Below are 16,382 nucleotides of genomic sequence, written 5' to 3'. Positions count from 1 at the left end.
ACTTAAAGGAAATAACATTTGAAACTGTGATTGTAATTAATTAGAACTAAACAAATTATTTTGCATCTTTGTGTACTGACTTCTTGGAAAGAGAGTAATGAGTGCAAGTCTTGGTAACACAGATATGTCTTCAGAACTTTGGATAAAATGTATTAAGTACTTAGTATTGATAAATTATCTGCCTTTCCCATTTAAATTTTTTTTTGTATCTGTAGACCAAGAATCTCTAGGCAATTTTCTGTCTGAATATGCTTTCTCCATTTTCATTTTATACAATTCTGTTAACGTTGAACATACAAATGCCAAATGCACAAATTACATATGAACAGCTCTGTGAATTTTCACAAAGGAAAAATATCCATATAATGAGCATCCAAATAAACAAGTAGAAAATTAAAAAAAAATAAAATAAACGTTAAAATTTTTTTTTTAAAGTAGACAAATCAGCAATCCACACCAAACAGAAGGTTTGGTAAGAGCATCAAATACCCATGTCTGTATCCACACCACAGAGCTTGTTAATTAGCAAGGAGCAGATCTACTCAAGTGACATTTTGGACCAGATATTTGCTGGGGGTGAAAGGTGGGAAGCTTCCCTGTGCTTTGTAGGATGATTGGCAGCAACACTGACCTCCACCGCCTGGGTGTTGGTGGCGTGGACCCCTCTCCCAGTCATGATCACCAAAATGTCTCTAGACATTGCCTAGTTTCCCTGCAGGGGAGGAGAGGGAGCAAAATCGCCCCAGTTGACAATTAGTGGCATACAGAACACTAGAATTGGGGGAAGAGGGAAGATATCGAGAAAACGGGTAACAAAGATTTGTAGGTTGGCTAGAACTACACCTACTCCTTCCTCCAAAGTGATAAAATAACGCCACTGGCCAAGCAGCCTATAAAGCTGGGAGGAGTGGGATGGTGGGAATGGGTAGCAATAGGTCCATGACACATACGTGTCTGGACTCTTTCTTTAACGGAGGGTCCATCACTTGATCTCACCAGGTTAGCTCTTCTACCAGAGAGAATTTTGATATGTTTTTGTCTTTGATAGAAACTTTTATTCCTTCTAATCAGAGAGCCTAGAGTACAGAGATTTGGGTGGAGGGCATTACGAGGCACTAACGTGCAGTTATAAAATTAGTCGTGGGACTTGAAAAATACAGCATAGGGAATGTAGTCAGGGTCATAATAACGGTGACGGCAACGGAAGGTGGCCGGGGTTCCCAGTGAACACTGCGTCACGTATCCAACTGTCAAATCACTATGCTGCACACCCCAAACTAATTAAGACTGGACTCAATTATACGTCCATAACAGAAAAAAAAAAGAAACAAAGTTGGCACTTCCATGAGCTTCTAAGAACAGGTTTGGTAATGTTTTCGGTGCCTGTTTGCTCATAAGTGTTTGTAGGCGTGGCAGAACTCGGAGACTTGCCTTCACTGTGTGGAACCACGTGGGGCGAAGCTGCGGGAGGCGTGGCCTTTACACTCACATGATGTGCGTGGCGGTGCTCACACCCCAGTGTACACATGCATCAGGCCAGAGTGCACACTGTAGACTCACATGATGTTAAGTGCCACTCATACCTCAATTTTTTAAAGTTAAAATAAATACCTAGATGGAGAAAACAACTGATAGCTACCCAAAAGACTCAAGACAATTGTGAACTGACGATAGATGGAAAAAATAGATAAAATTATTTTGGAACCAGAATTCCAGAGGATTTAAAAAACAGAAAGTCAGCATAGTGTATGACAACTAAATATTTTTAATTTTTTTCATTCTTCCTTTTTTTAAATACAGCAGAATATTAAACATATGTTGAAACAGGAAAAATATGAGAGACAAAATTTCCCTTTGTTTTTTCTTTAAGAAAACTACTTAGGAAAAATATCGAGATTCACAAGAAAAAATAATGTATGCTCTGATGGTTTCTTGCCTTAATCACTGTTGTCTAGACTCCTTGTTTTCAGACTTGATTTGCCCCACTTTACCTTCCACTCAGATCCTGGAATAATCTTTCTTAAACCCAAAGCCATCAATACTGTGTCTGAAAACTGACATGAAGGTGAATCACAGAGGGTTCCAAATAAAGCCTAAACTTCTTAGCATGATAAATTATATGAATGTATTTGAAATTTTTAAATCATTTTGATGTCTGTATCTCTCACTATTATTCCCCATATGAATTCCTCATATGACAGAAGTTAACACTGTTATAATTTTCTAGATTCTTCTTTCAGAGGCCCTGGGGAAATAAATATGGAAACTAACATTATGCTCTGTGGCTAATACATTTTGGAATTAGGAAACCTACACTTGGAAAGAGGAAAATTGCCAGATCTTCAGAAACTTGAGTCTTTAGGGGAAAAAAAGAGATGTATATAGGACAGTGATTTGAGGTAGATTCTTGAGCCCCCAATCATGTCTAACTGGACTCGCGTGTTTTCTGGAAGAGTGGATCGCTCTTTGAACATCTCAACGAATGAGTGCCACTGGCTGCCACGGCATTGCTTTCTCTTAAGGGCATTTTCTGACCCCACTAAATAAAATGCAAGCATCCCTCATGCATCAGAATTTAACCCAGAAATTATGGAGGCTAAGAGAGTCATAGAGCCAGTGGCCCAGACAAAATTGAATGATGTTTGTTATGGCCATTGGGAGTCCTGGGACACAAATCCACCAAGCCCCTCATCCCTGAGCCCTGGGTCTTTTTCCCCCTACCTTACATGTGCTGCCAAATCTTGACCAAGTTTCCACAAGTCTTCACTGTAAACCAATAGAAAAAGTGAAATTCCCTAATATACAGCCCCCAACGCCACTCATACCCACAATGGAGTACAGAGCCCACCCCTCATCCCAGAGCCACCTCTTCCTGGACCCAGGGGCCACTTGTGTCTGCCGCACGTCCTCAACTCCATTGTTGTGCTGTGCAGTAAACAGGAGCGTTATGACTGCAGCCACAGCGCCGGGAGGCTCAGGGTATCATCCAGTGGGAGAAGTACTCCCTTTGGAAAGGTTCTCCCAGCTCCCAAAGAAAGCAACCCCACATCCCCTGTGGTTAATTAGGGGAACACCTGCTGCCATGCTCCCTTTTCCTGAAGTTGCCACACTTTTGGGAAGCCAGAACTTTGAGTCTGGCTAAACACCACATGGCAGGGAATACTTGGTTTTCCTTCTTGTCTGAAGGGTGAGAGGATTGCTTATATAGAAATTATCTGCAGATGAGTGGATCAAGAAGATGTGGTATATAGACACAATGGAGTACTACATGGCAGTGAGAAAGAATGAAATCTGGCCATTTGTAGGAAAGTGGATGGACCTCGAGGGTGTCATGCTAAGTGAAATAAGTCAGGTGGAGAAGGACAGATATCATATGTTTGCACTCATTGATCTAACAGGAGAACAGGAGAAACCTAATGGAGGACCAGGGAGAGCGGAGGAGAGCGGAGGAGGGAAAGAGAGTTGGGGAGACAGAGGGACGCAAACCATGAAAGACTATTGAATACTGAAAATGATCCAAGGGCTGAAGGGGGAAGGGGGAAGGGGCTAATGGTCATGGAGGAGGGGCACTTGTGGGGAGAAGCACCGTGTGTTATATGGAATCCAACTTGACAATAAACTATTTTTTTAAAAAAGAAATTACCTGCAGAGCCAGAGGAAGCATAAGGAACAAGAGGAGTGCAGGAACAACCTGTGGCTCAAAGGCATAAGGTTTTCTCCACTTTGCAGCAAAGCAGCTTCAGAGCAGTTTAGGGACACAGAGTAGCCCTTAAGGACATCACAGAAGGTTCTTCCAGCAACTGCCCAGTGCAGCTCAGCAGAGTTTCTCAGAGGCGTCCCGGGTTCAGAGAGCCATTAGCAGTAGTGGCAGGAAGGAGGGGGTTCCATGCAGGGCATGCGGCACGCCTTGATGGTCTCGGTGTCAGGTATCCTCAAGGGGCTGGCATCAGGAAAGACTTCGAGGACAGCCTTTCCTGCCACAGGACAGAGGTGTTGATGAGCACACACAAGCTAGCCCTTGGAGAGACCTGGGGTTTGACCAGCTCCCTGACATAATGAGTGGGGGATACGGCCAGAAGGATACTTGTTTTCTTTTGTTTTCTCTTTTTTTAAACTAAAACGTGAGCCTAACATTTCCCTCCAGGTGAGCAAAGCCAGAGGAGGAAGAAAGGAACAACAGAAGATTATTTTTATTCTTTTACAAAAAGAGATATAACCTTGTATCCCCTACAGAAGGGCTGATGCATAGGAGCACATGTACCCCAATGTTCATAGTGGCACTTTCTACAATAGCCAAATCATGGAAAGAGCCTAAATGTCCATCAACTGATGAATGGATCAAGAAGATGTTGTACATATATACAATGGAGTACTACATGGCAATGAGGAAGAATGAAGTATGGCCATTTGTAGCAAAGTGGATGGACCTCGAGGGTGTCATGCTAAGCGAAATAAGTCAGGCAGAGAAGGATAGATACCATATGTTTGCATTCATAGGTCTAACAAGAGAGACCTGGCAGGGGACTATGGGGAGAGGAAGGGGGAAAGAGAGCGGGGGAGAGTGAGGGACACAGGTCAAGGGAGACTATTGAATACTGAAAAGGAACCATGAAGAGGGAGGGGGAAGGAGGGAGGGGGTGATGGTCATGGTGGGGGGCACTTGTGGGGAGAAGCACTGGGTGTTATATGGAAACCAATTTGACAATAAACTATTTAAAAAAAACCAAAAAGAGATATAAAACAGGCATGGGTGTCAAAAAATCTAATGGGCTGGTGGCAGCGGATAAAGAAAAGAAACAGAATTGGGAAATGGATTTGAGTTTAAAACAACAACAAAAGCAAAACAACAACAACTCTGAGAGGGAAGGAATAAACGTGGTAGAACAAGGGCCACTCTGTTGACTCAGTGACTAGTTTTTTTAAAAGGTGGTATTTTATTACTTTATTTTCTTTCATTTCTTTTCACTTCATTGCCTTGCATTTCATACAACGGAGCTTTAATTAAAGGTTTGTAATACATGCTGTTTGCAGTATAAATCATCTTATTAAGGGGGTGCCTGGGTGGCTCAGTTGGTGACGGGTGCCGTCTTCAGCTAGATCACGATCTCATAGTCTGTGAGTTTGAGCCCCGCGTCGGGCTCTGTGCTGACAGCTCAGAGCCTGGAGCTGCTTCGGATCCTGCATCTCCCTCTCTTTCTGCCCCTCCCTTGCTCTCACTCTGTGTCTCTCTCTTAAAAATAAAATAAACATTAAAACAGTTTTTTAAATTTTTTATATGCTTTATTGTCAAATTGGTTTCCATATAACACCCAGTGGTTCTCCACACAAGTGCCCCCCTCCATAACCTTCACCCTCTTCTCCCCTCCCCCTCCCCCTTCAGCCCTCGGTTTGTTCTCAGTATTCAAGAGTCTCTCATGATTTGCGTCCCTCTCTCTCCCCAACTCTCTTTACCCCTTCCCCTCCCTATGGTCCGCTGTTAGGTTTCACCTATTAGACCTATGAGGTTAAAACAATTTTTAAAAATCACCTTATTAAGATGGTGCCCATCAATGATAACAAAATTATTCATTCATTCAACAAATATTTGTCTATAAAAAGGTGATGTTTTGAAACACATCCCTGATAAGCATTTCATGAATGGATACATTGTTAAAAAATAAATAATTGGATGATTAAGTGAATGCATTAGTTTTACAAATTAGAGAGTGACCCAGTGATGGGCTGATCCGTAATCACACTCGCTTCCCTCCTGCACTCTGGGCCCCCTGAGGCCCCTACCAGCTATGACAGGACGCCCCCACGTGGCCTGAAGCCCCAGGACCCCAACATCTCATGCGGACGTGTTCCTTCTCACTGCTTCCTCTCTGTGTTGTCGGCTCATTCTGCTTATAAATGTGCTCAAATGTATTCATCTTAAAATACATACCCTGATTTATGGCTGCTTTGGGGCTGCCTCATTGCCTTTATTTCCCCCGTCCTGGTTTTCTTTAGAGAGCAGTTCACCTTGTTATGTCCATTTCTGTTTATGCATTTTTATCTCATTCACCTGAACCCATGACCCCAGGTAAGAAAGAACATTATCAATAACTTTGAAGTCCACTAAACGCTCCTCTTTGATCTGACTCTGCCCCCCACCCCCCAAATACTGCCTATCACCATGAACCTGGGTATTGTGTTCATTAGTCTGTAAGGACATGGACATGCAGTCTACTTAACTCTATGTAAACTGAATGATATTTTAGTATTATTGTACAACTTGCTTATTCACATATTTGGAGACTCATTCCTCTCAACATATCTGGCTGCAGCTTTAAACGAAAATCACGTCCACCTCATAGTAATGTGACACAAATTAATCATTCATTAGGCATGATCATTTTGTATGGTCGAGCATTTACATCTTCAGCTCTATGAGAGACCCCCAAATTGTTTTTCAAAGTCTGGATCCCATCCATGAAGCATGACTTTCTATTATTGAACATCAGTTTGCCTAGTCACGTTTGTTGCTATTCAGTTGGATGCATAAATAATGCACCATTGTCTCGATTTGCGATCCCCCGTTTATCAGTGACGCTGAGTGTGTATGTGTGCACCTGTGTACGTATTATATGCATACAGTCACCTGGGCTTTAAAATCACTTTCTTTTTAATTTGTAGGAGCTCTTTATAAATACTGAGTAATATCTGCTGTCAGTTATGTTCTTTACAAATACAGATTCCTACTAGGTACTTTGTCTTTGTTTTCTTAATGGTACCATTCAGTAAATGGAAATACTATATACCTGAATTTAATTATCATTTCCTTTTTAATTTATATGTCTATTGACTTAAGATTTTTCCCTACATGAGATGATAAAATACTCCCCCCAATTTTAGGTATTAAAGTGTTAAAACTAAAATCTTTTTTTTTAAGGGAGGCACCTGGCTGGCTCAGTCAGTAAAGCACGTGACTCTTGATCTCAAGGTTGTGAGTTCAAGCCCCATGTTGGGTGGATAGATTACTTAAACATAAAATCTTTAGCAAAAATAAAGGTTTGAGGTTGACTTTTCACATTAAACCTTCATTCTTTCTGTAGCTGAATGAGGATGTAACGTCAAGACAAATTTTATTTTATGTCACTCATATGCTTAAATCGAGATTCCCGCACCACTTAGTAAACCTTTTCTCTGCAGGCCCACTGTGCGGCTCTGCCTACCCTCCCCCCATACTCTACTTTGAGCTTCTGTTCCGCCATACGTCAAAGCTCCGTACTGCGTCCATCTAGTCCCTGGCTTCCATTTGCTTGCTATGTTGCTCTGCTGTAACCTTTGATACATTGTAGAACGGGTCTTACCATTTGAATCTTTTCCTTTGCAATATCCTAGTCTTTTTCCTCATCTTGACGTTTCCCACTCCCCCTCCCCAAATGGAATTCTGGTGGGAATTGCATTGGAGGAATGGACTGATTTGTGTAGAATTGCCATGTTTCTGCAATGGAGACTTTCTATTCATGAATACATCATATCAATCCATTTATTTAGATGTTTGATATCTTCCAACACCGTTTTATAAAGTACCACATCTATATGTAACACATCCTTTACAGTTCCTTATGTTTGCCGATATTCTGAGTGATTCATCATAAGTATTATCACCATTGTTCTGAGAGCAGCAGAGGGAAAGGACAGAACAGTGAAAGTTGCCCGGCCCTGACTGGTCAGTCTGACGCCCACAGCTGCTCCAGCCCCAGGGCCCAGCTCTATAGTCCCCTGTGAGACACAGGGGATTTGGCCACAGGAAGGCCTTTGAGACCCGACCCAGGGGAATATCTAATTATTCTGTGACACTTTCCCCTTAATTTGTCCCTCAGAGGGGAAGGTGGAATGCACCACTTGCCTTTATGTCTTGCATCATCTAAAGAGAAAGTCCCAGGAAGGATTTTTCCTTTCTAGAAATTCCCCGAAGGGCCTTCTAAGACATCAATATCCTTGTTGACAAACAGGCAGAGAGGGCCAGGTGGCTGCGGAGACTCAGAGGAATGTCACTGTGGTCTCAGGCAAGGTGAGTGCAAAAGACTGTTGAAAGGAAGTTTTCCAATCTAACTGCTAACCTTCTCCACCCCGTCTGCGCCTGCCTACCACTTTCCTTGTATCCTGAACTCCTCCGGACCCAGATTTGCCCTCGTTTTCCTCAATGTCTAGGGTAAAGCTTCATATGTTTAGAACTTTATGACATGAGTTAAAAAGTTAAAAGAATGAAACACAGAATCTAGAAGAGCCATTAGAAAGATCATAGTGCAGCCAATAGGTGAAGATACTGATACTATGTAAGGTGTTCCCAGCACTAAAATTTTTTTAAGACCAAAGAATTACAGGGGGAGTCACAGGGCCAAAATCTAATTTGAGTCCCTTTTTATTACACGAGGGATATTTGTAGGCTGAGCTCCTTGGGCATGGCTTGTTATCTGTCATTCTAGGAAACCTAAACTGCTCTTTTAGGAGCAAGAATAAGGTTTTATTCTCTTGCGGGTCATTCTTGAATTTACGGCAGTGATCGGCACATAGCAGAGGGTCAGTCAATGTATGAGTGTTAATTGAACACATGTTTGAATGATGACCAGTGGTGCAGGCTTCTAGTGAGAAGGGCCTCACTCAAGGCAACAAAAGAGTCACTCTATTTGCCTGTTACGAGCCACTTAGTGTTGAACTTGCTCACCTTTTCTAATAATGCCACAGCCTCCTGCTTTGTCCATCATCGCTCTCTGTAAAGACCACTCAGCATGGCCATTCTCTGGGGCTTCTGGCTGAGAAAGCAGGGAGAAGTTCCTGCTTCAGTTGGAGAGCAGTCAGCTCTCCCAGCTCTCCCAGTGCAGGCTCTGCCCTTCTGCTAAGCACTAAGCAAGGAGGCCTCCTCCCTTCTAGAACCTTCGAGGCTTGAGGCTTAAGGCAAGAGGTATTTTATATAAATTAATTTTCCTAACCTGTAATGCACTTATTGTAATCTACTTTTGAGCTGAAAGAACAAAACAGTGCTCTGATTTCACACTCAGGACAGTCCTGAGGATATGGAGGTCCTCAGGGTAGGAAGCAGACAGAATGAATGACTGGCGACTCCAGACCTGAATTTCCCACTGCAAAACAGAAATAATAGTGGAATTCTACGACATACAGGCCAGGCTTCCAGTCACTGTTTTGGATCCGAAAAATGTGTATTTGAACAAGTCATTTCTCCCCTCTAATTCTCAGTTTTTCTACTTATAAAACAATAATAATAATTTCTCTGTCGTAGGTAGAAATAAATGAGAGAAAATAACGTAGGGACACCTGAGTGGCTCCGTTGGTTAAGTGTCCGACTTCAGCTCGGGTCATGATCTCACAGTTTGTGGGTTCATGCCCTCCATCAGGATCTGTTGCTGACAGCTCAGAGCCTGGAGCCTGCTTCGTATTCTGTGTCTTGCTCTCTCTCTCTGCCTCTCTCTATCTCTCTCTCTTTCTCTCAAAAGTAAGTAACAAACATTTAAAAAATAGTGTATGGGTGCCTGGGTTGCTCAGTTAAGCATCCGACTTCAGCTCAGGTCATGATCTCACAGTTTGAAGGTTTGAGCCCCACATCGGGCTCTGTGCTGACAGCCCAGAGCCTGAAGCCTGCTTCCAATTCTGTTGTCTTTCTCTCTGTGCTCCTCCCCTGCTCATGTTCTATCTCTCTCTGTCTTTCAAAAATAAATAAACATTAAAAAGTAATAATGTATATATACAAGGGAATACTACATGGCAATGAGAAAGAATGAAATCTGACCATTTGTAGCAAAGTGGGTGGACCTAAGGGTGTCATGCTAAGTGAAATAAGTCAGGCAGAGAAGGACAGATACCATATGTTTTCACTCATAGGTCTAACAGGACAAACCTAACAGGGGACCATGGGAAGGGAAAGGGAGAGGGAAAAGAGTTAGGGAGAGGGAGGGAGGCAAATCATGAGAGACCTTTGAATTCTGAGAACAAACTGAGGGCTGAGGAGGGATGGAGGAAGGGGAAGAGGGGGTGATGGTCATGGAGAGGGGCGCTTGTGGGGAAGAGCACTGGGTGTTATATGGAAACCTATTTGGCAATAAACTATAAATAAAAAAATAATAATGTACAGCGCCTGGTATCATGACTATCACATGAGAACTCTTAACTATTTTATTTGTACTTTATAACTCCAGCTGAGGAACTTTCAATCCCCTTGGGGGAGGGGAGGGGAATCCCGCTGATATGCACATATTTAAAGTATGGGAAGCATGCCTTAGAAGTCAGGAGAGAGGAGAACAGCAAGCACTCCTGGGGTCAGAGGACAGAGTGTTCACTTCCAGGGGTGCAGATCAATGAGAGGTGCAGGAAGATTGGGGTGTTTGGTGGACGCTGGCAACCGCGATGCCAACAAGAAGAAAACAAGAACATAGAAGGAGGAAATGGCCTCAGCAATAATAAAAACACAGGAAATTCATCCTATTTGCCTGAGCTGATGAGTATGTAGACAAATATTTGGCTCCAGAATTTGATGATTGAAACCAGATCAGAGAAGATAGTGAGTATCAGGCTTATGCTTGAACAGTTTTGAATAAAACAGGGATAGTGAACGACTTGTTGGAGGTTAGAAGACAGTTGAAAGAGACGCTAGAATATCACAGGTCATTGTGATAACAGGTACACTCTGTTATCACAAACTTTAAAGTTAGCCCTTCTCCCTAGATGCTGGTCTGATTTCTATTGCAACTGGGTTTTGTGAGTTTCCTCCCAAGACAGTTTCCTCCCATTTCCGTTATAAATGATATTTTATTTGGGATGATTTCCCTCCTGTTGGCTCTTAGAAGTGGCCGAGGAGGTGTGTGGTGTATAGGGTGGAGTCATATGCCGGCCCCAAATTCAGTGACAAATAGTCAGGTGCAAGGTGGTTCTGGAGAGACTCTTGGCCTGAGGAACTATCAGGACCAACCACTGGGAGAGGCGGAGAAGGGGGAGTAGGGGAGGGGTGTGGGGAGGAGAATTTCCTGACATCTGGGCAGCTAGCATCTAATGAGAAACAGATGTTCCCATGGAACAAAGAGAAACAAGGCAGAAGCGAAGATGACCGTTGAGCCAGCTTCAGATTACGAATCAAGGGAGAAAAAAATGGGAGAGCAAGGGATGAATTACTGAGACAAGGGCTCTTGACAATGTCTTTGTATTTTTTAAAATCAATCTCTGAAGAACAGGAGTGGAGAATACTTGGAAGGAAAAGTACACCTTTTAAAGTTAAACACAGAGAAGCAGAGAGTGAGGGGGAGAACCAATGATTTAAAGAAGTGAACCCCCAGCAAATATTTGCAGAGAATAAATTTGTGTGTCACTTTGTGTTTTCTTGGCATCAACTGAAGTTGTTTGCAAAAGATGCAATGAAGGGCTCGGTGGCTCAATTGGTTGAGTGCCCAACTTTGGCTAAGGTCATGATCTCGTGGTTTATGAGTTCAAGCCCCACATCAGGCTCCATGCTGACAACTCGGAGCCTGAAGCATGCCTCATATTCTGTGTCTCCGTCTCTCTGCCCCACCTCTGCTCACACTTTGTCAATCTCTTTCTCAAAAAAAAATAAATAAACATTAAAAAAATTAAAGATGCATTGAGGAGTCCAAAAGCAAATATTCCAGGTATTTCCAACATGGAGGTACAGTTGAGAGATATTTCTAACAATCGTGTCTAGGGTCCCAAAGTCAACTTAGGTAACTGATTACAGAAAGCAGTGGAGCTGTTTCCAGTGTACCATCACTGCCCTAATTCTAGGAGTTTCTATGTCTCCTTTCTTCCCCTCCCAGATGACACAATTGGTGACCAGTGGGAACTCGACTATGGTGACTGAGTTCCTCTTCTCTGTGTTCCCACGTCTGCATGAAGGGGGTCTTCTGCTCTTTATTGCCCTGCTTCTCATCTACGGATTTATTGTAATTGGAAACCTAATGATATTCATTGTCGTCCGGCTGGACAGGGCCCTGCACACCCCCATGTATTTCTTCATCAGTGTCCTCTCTTTCCTGGAGATCTGGTACACCACCACCACTATCCCCAAGATGCTCACCAGCCTAATTAGTGAGCAGAAGACCATTTCGCTGCCTGGCTGCCTCCTGCAGATGTATTTCTTCCACTCCTTGGGCATCACAGAAGGCTGCATCCTGACAGCAATGGCCATTGACAGATACATTGCTATCTGTAGTCCTCTCCGTTACCCAACCATCATGACTCCCAAGCTTTGTACCCAGCTGACAGCTGGGTCCTGCCTCTGTGGCTTCCTCCTTGTGCTTCCTGAGATCATGTGGATTGCCACCCTGCCTTTCTGTGGCTCCAATCAGATCCAGCAGATCTTCTGTGACTTTACACCCGTGCTGAGCTTGGCCTGCACGGACACATCACTGGTGGTCATTGTGGACGCCATCCACGCAGGGGAGATTGTGGCCTCCTTCCTGGCCATTGCCCTATCCTACATCCGGATCATCGTGGTGATTCTGGGCATGCCCTCAGCAGAGGGCCGCCACAAGGCCTTTTCTACCTGTGCTGCCCACCTTGCTGTGTTCTTGCTGTTTTTTGGGAGTGTGGCCGTCATGTATCTGCGATTCTCAGCCACCTATTCCGTATTTTGGGACACAGCAATTGCCATCACCTTTGTCATCCTTGCTCCCTTCCTGAACCCCATTATTTACAGCCTGAGAAACAAGGACATGAAAGATGCCATCGGAAGGCTTTTCTGCAGTCAGAGGAGGGCTAGCAGGGTCAGGCGGTAGATCTAGAGGCTGGATCCACTGTTTCTTGACTTGTTCGTGAGTATGTTCTGTTTCTATTGTCACAACTACTCACTCTATTATTATAAACAAGGAGAGAAAATGGCTGTGTCCAAGGCATTGGACACATGTCACAACCTGTTTGCATCAATGCCCCTGCCGTGTTTGTTGTGTCCAAGGCAGCACGAATAGACAACTGCAGCACAGCTCAGGCCGGCTTCTTCCTCGCCCCTCCAGCTGGGCCCCCGCCCTTCCTCCCTGTGGCCCCACATGCAGATGAGACCAGACAGCAGGACAGAAGAGGCATGAAAGACATTGTAGTTCTGAAAATTGCCACTGTCAACTCGCCCGCAGCCCTCTCTCTATTCACGACTCCTACTGCTGCTCAGCACCCCACATTAGTAAACCGTTTCCTGACACAAGAGAAACCATCTCCAGTTTTAGCTTATTTAACCCCCAAATTCAATTCAATGGCCACGTGCCCATCACACACACCAGGTAGTATGGAATCTGAGGCTCCATGGAGTGACATAAAATGAATAGCAGCAATAGTCTTCTTCTCCAGCAATTTACCCTTTGAAATACCTTCTCACGTATGAAGCTCTTTAAATTGAAAATATCCTAAAGTAATTAGGTCAGAAATCACCATTCTTCACATGTTAGAACTGAAGCCTGGACAAGCTTACTGACTTGCCTGATGTCATGTGGTATTTAGGGACAGAGCTGGTCTTGACCTCAGGGTTCTACTGCATGCCATGTCTCCAGTAAATGCACACTTCCATTTGATCTATTTGGTGTTCGAGGAATGAAATTATACACATGTCTTTCCCCCAATGTTTCAGGAAACCCACCAGTCTCTGATGAGTCATCGGAGTCATTGGCTCCGCCCACCATGAGCCTCCAACCCTCCCTTAGGTGACTGTCATCCCAGAATCTCTATCATTCAGACCAGATTTTATACCTTGTTCTGCCACTAAGTTGTACCGTTTCTGTAAAACTTTTGGTTGCATCAGGTCAGCAGTTCCCCAAATTGATTAGTCATTGGAACTTAGGATTTAGAAAACCTAAAAGGGAAGCCCATGTATCTGCATTTCTGAAGAGCTGACCCGAAAAATCTGAGGGTGGGTGGGCGTGGAGAGCAGCTGCATGAGGTGTTCGCTAAGATCATCTCCAGCTCTGGAGCCCTTTGGTATTGAGAAGAGTTAACAGTTTTAATAACGTCTGAGCTTGTGGTAAAGTACCTTGCATGTACTGTCCCATTTATACTCACGACAGTCCTGGAGAAGCCACATTAATCCTGATTCTTCCAAAGGAGAAAGGTGAAGCACAGAATATCAGTGACTAGTCTGGGTGTACGGGGTTAATGATGAGGAAAGCGGGGCAGACACACAATGACTTCAGGCCCAGACCTAAGACCTAGTCACTGTGCTCTGTGTTCCTTCCGTACAGCTTTCCTCCTGACAAATTGCCAAACCCAGCAAGAAATCCAGAGGAAATGTGGCCTTTCAGTAAGTGTGATCACTAATTATTACACAGGACATGCTAAAGTGTTTGCTTCTCCAGATTTCAAGACTGATTTATTAAAAACCATTTACATAGCAATTCTATGTCAGGGACTGTGTTAGGTGCAGAGGATTTACTTAGTGACTGTAATACCGGCCGCTTGGCCTTGGAGACCTCAGAGCCTAATGATTCATTAGCTGCTCTTAATAAGGGTGTCACTAGTCATTGAATTTGCCGTCTTTCTTGGGATGAGATGCAATGGTGGCTGTGCCTTCACTGTTCCCAGCCATTGGGTTATTGTTTCCTTTAAACCTTCCAGATGAGCTACCTTTGTTCCAGTTCTCTTTGATTATGTCTCCCTCTTGGTCCTTTCCTCTCTCAGCTCTGTGCACTGGTTCCTAATCTTTGGGATCAAGGCTCAGGAGTGATTATATTTTTTTGCCATTGTTGTTCCCTATTTCTCAACATTACTCCAAATTCCTGGAATATTCAAGAAAGAGTCCTCACACTGACATCTCTACCTCTGGTTTCAGAACCACGTGGGCCCTTGTTTTGACATGACTTGCTTTCTGTCTTTCTGTTTTTCTGTGGTTTCCTGTTTGCCCCACTCAAACAGGACGTTTGGATGAAAGGCCCCCAGACTGCAGGAAGAAGTGTCCCTCAACCTTCTAAACACCACAGCACAGGGTTCTGCCAACTACCTGTCAACCAGCCGAGCTCTGTTCTTGACTTGTGGACCCACTAATCGACCTGCTGGGCTGGCTGACGGGACGGGTAGGTGGACTCCTGTAAGAGCAAAGGCAACAGAGAGAAGAGCCTTGAAGACAATGATAGGCAGTCCCCGCATCTGCCCAAAGTGGCAGAAGGAGGAGAAGAAATGTGGAAGGGAGAGTCTACCGTCTGGGGGGGGCGGGCAGGACCCAGCCCATCCAGGCTAAGCTAATCATTCCACTTTCTCCACTGCTTTGTTTCCCTGACCTCTGCCTAGTCCCAGCCCCTCTTCAGTACAGTAGCATCTCTTACACATAATAACACCCTTGCTTTTTGCTTGAGTTCATCAGTTTTAGAGAATATCTATTTTCCCCATTTGTTCTGATCTCGAAGCTGTCCTAGGAGATGTCCAGCTATCTCTGCACTTGAGGTAGGAACTCCTCTTCAGCATGTCTGAAAAAAAGGTAATCCAGGCTCTACTTGAATGTTTTACCAAGACAGTCTCCTTCCAAGGTAGATAGTTACCAGATAACTCCTCCTTACTGGAGTGAATTTAAGGTGGCCCCTAAGACTGAGGCCATACTGTCTCAACATGAATCTGGCTTTTGTACTTTCCAACAGTACAACTTGGAGAACTAACAAAGGTGTCCTGAGCCTCAGTAACCCTATCTGTCATTTAGGAGCTTTGAGGACTTTGAAGATTAAATGCTACAATGTGTATAAAATGCTGAGCACAGTGCCTATAATGTTCATTAAATATTACTTATTATTTAATGCTTTTGTTACTCTTATTATTGTTCTGAGCAGAAAATCACTTCCAGGGCCTCATGTTGAATCACTCCAGGAGTGGCATTCAGTCCCTCCTTCTTGCTTTTCAAGAACCCAGGAGCAAATGCTGGATCACCTATATTTCACAGGGCCCGGAATAAAATTGTTGTATGATTTTTGGGGTGCACCTGGGTGGCTCAGTAACTTGAGTGTCCGACTTCGGCTCAGGTCATGATCTCATGGTTTGCGGGTTCGAGCTCCACATCAGGCTCTGTGCTGACAGCTAGCTCAGAGCCTGGAGCCTGCTTCAGATTCTGTGTCTCCCTCTCTCTCTCTCTCTGACCCTCTCCTGCTCACTCTGTATGTGTGTGTCTCTCTCTCAAAAAATAAAAATAAAAAAAATAAAACTACTATATGATTTTGGGCACTGAACAAAAGAATGCCTTGCATGTGTAGATGAGAGTCCTGTTCAGGATGGATGGTGTTTCCCCATGTTGGAAATTTACTATCTTTCATAAGACATGGTTCTTTTTATTTTGGATCTGGAAAATGATCAATCTTACAACTAAATCCCTTTGCAGAAGAGTCACACATTCTCTGAAAATGGGAAGAAAGTAACACTTTCTGACATCTTTC

The 16,382-nt window shown here is 43.8% G+C and overlaps 2 protein-coding genes across 2 annotated transcripts in view; one reads left to right on the top strand and one right to left on the bottom strand.

Annotated features, from left to right (window-relative positions):
* Positions 1–14,113, bottom strand: part of LOC115288498 (olfactory receptor 6K3-like) — a 17,428-nt gene extending 3,315 nt beyond the window's left edge. The window contains exon 1 of the mRNA XM_029935853.1: positions 14,035–14,113. The gene's annotated coding sequence lies outside the window, so the exon portion shown is untranslated. The remainder of the gene's footprint in view (positions 1–14,034) is intronic.
* On the top strand, positions 11,808–13,033 carry LOC115288497 (olfactory receptor 6K6). The gene has a single exon (XM_029935852.1). The coding sequence runs from the start codon at positions 11,808–11,810 to the stop codon at positions 12,765–12,767; it is 960 nt and encodes a 319-aa protein (XP_029791712.1). The 3' UTR covers positions 12,768–13,033.
* Positions 14,114–16,382: the final 2,269 nt, after the last annotated feature.

This window comes from Suricata suricatta, chromosome 3 (assembly GCF_006229205.1).
Source record: "Suricata suricatta isolate VVHF042 chromosome 3, meerkat_22Aug2017_6uvM2_HiC, whole genome shotgun sequence".
Taxonomy (NCBI): Eukaryota; Metazoa; Chordata; class Mammalia; order Carnivora; family Herpestidae; genus Suricata; species Suricata suricatta.
The sequence above is the reverse complement of the archived record's forward strand: the minus strand, read 5'-3'. Positions and strand labels throughout refer to the sequence as shown.

Excerpts from the sequence above, each read along its gene's own strand:
- LOC115288497 (XM_029935852.1), top strand. The coding sequence starts at position 11,808 with ATGACACAATTGGTGACCAGTGGGAACTCGACTATGGTGACTGAGTTC.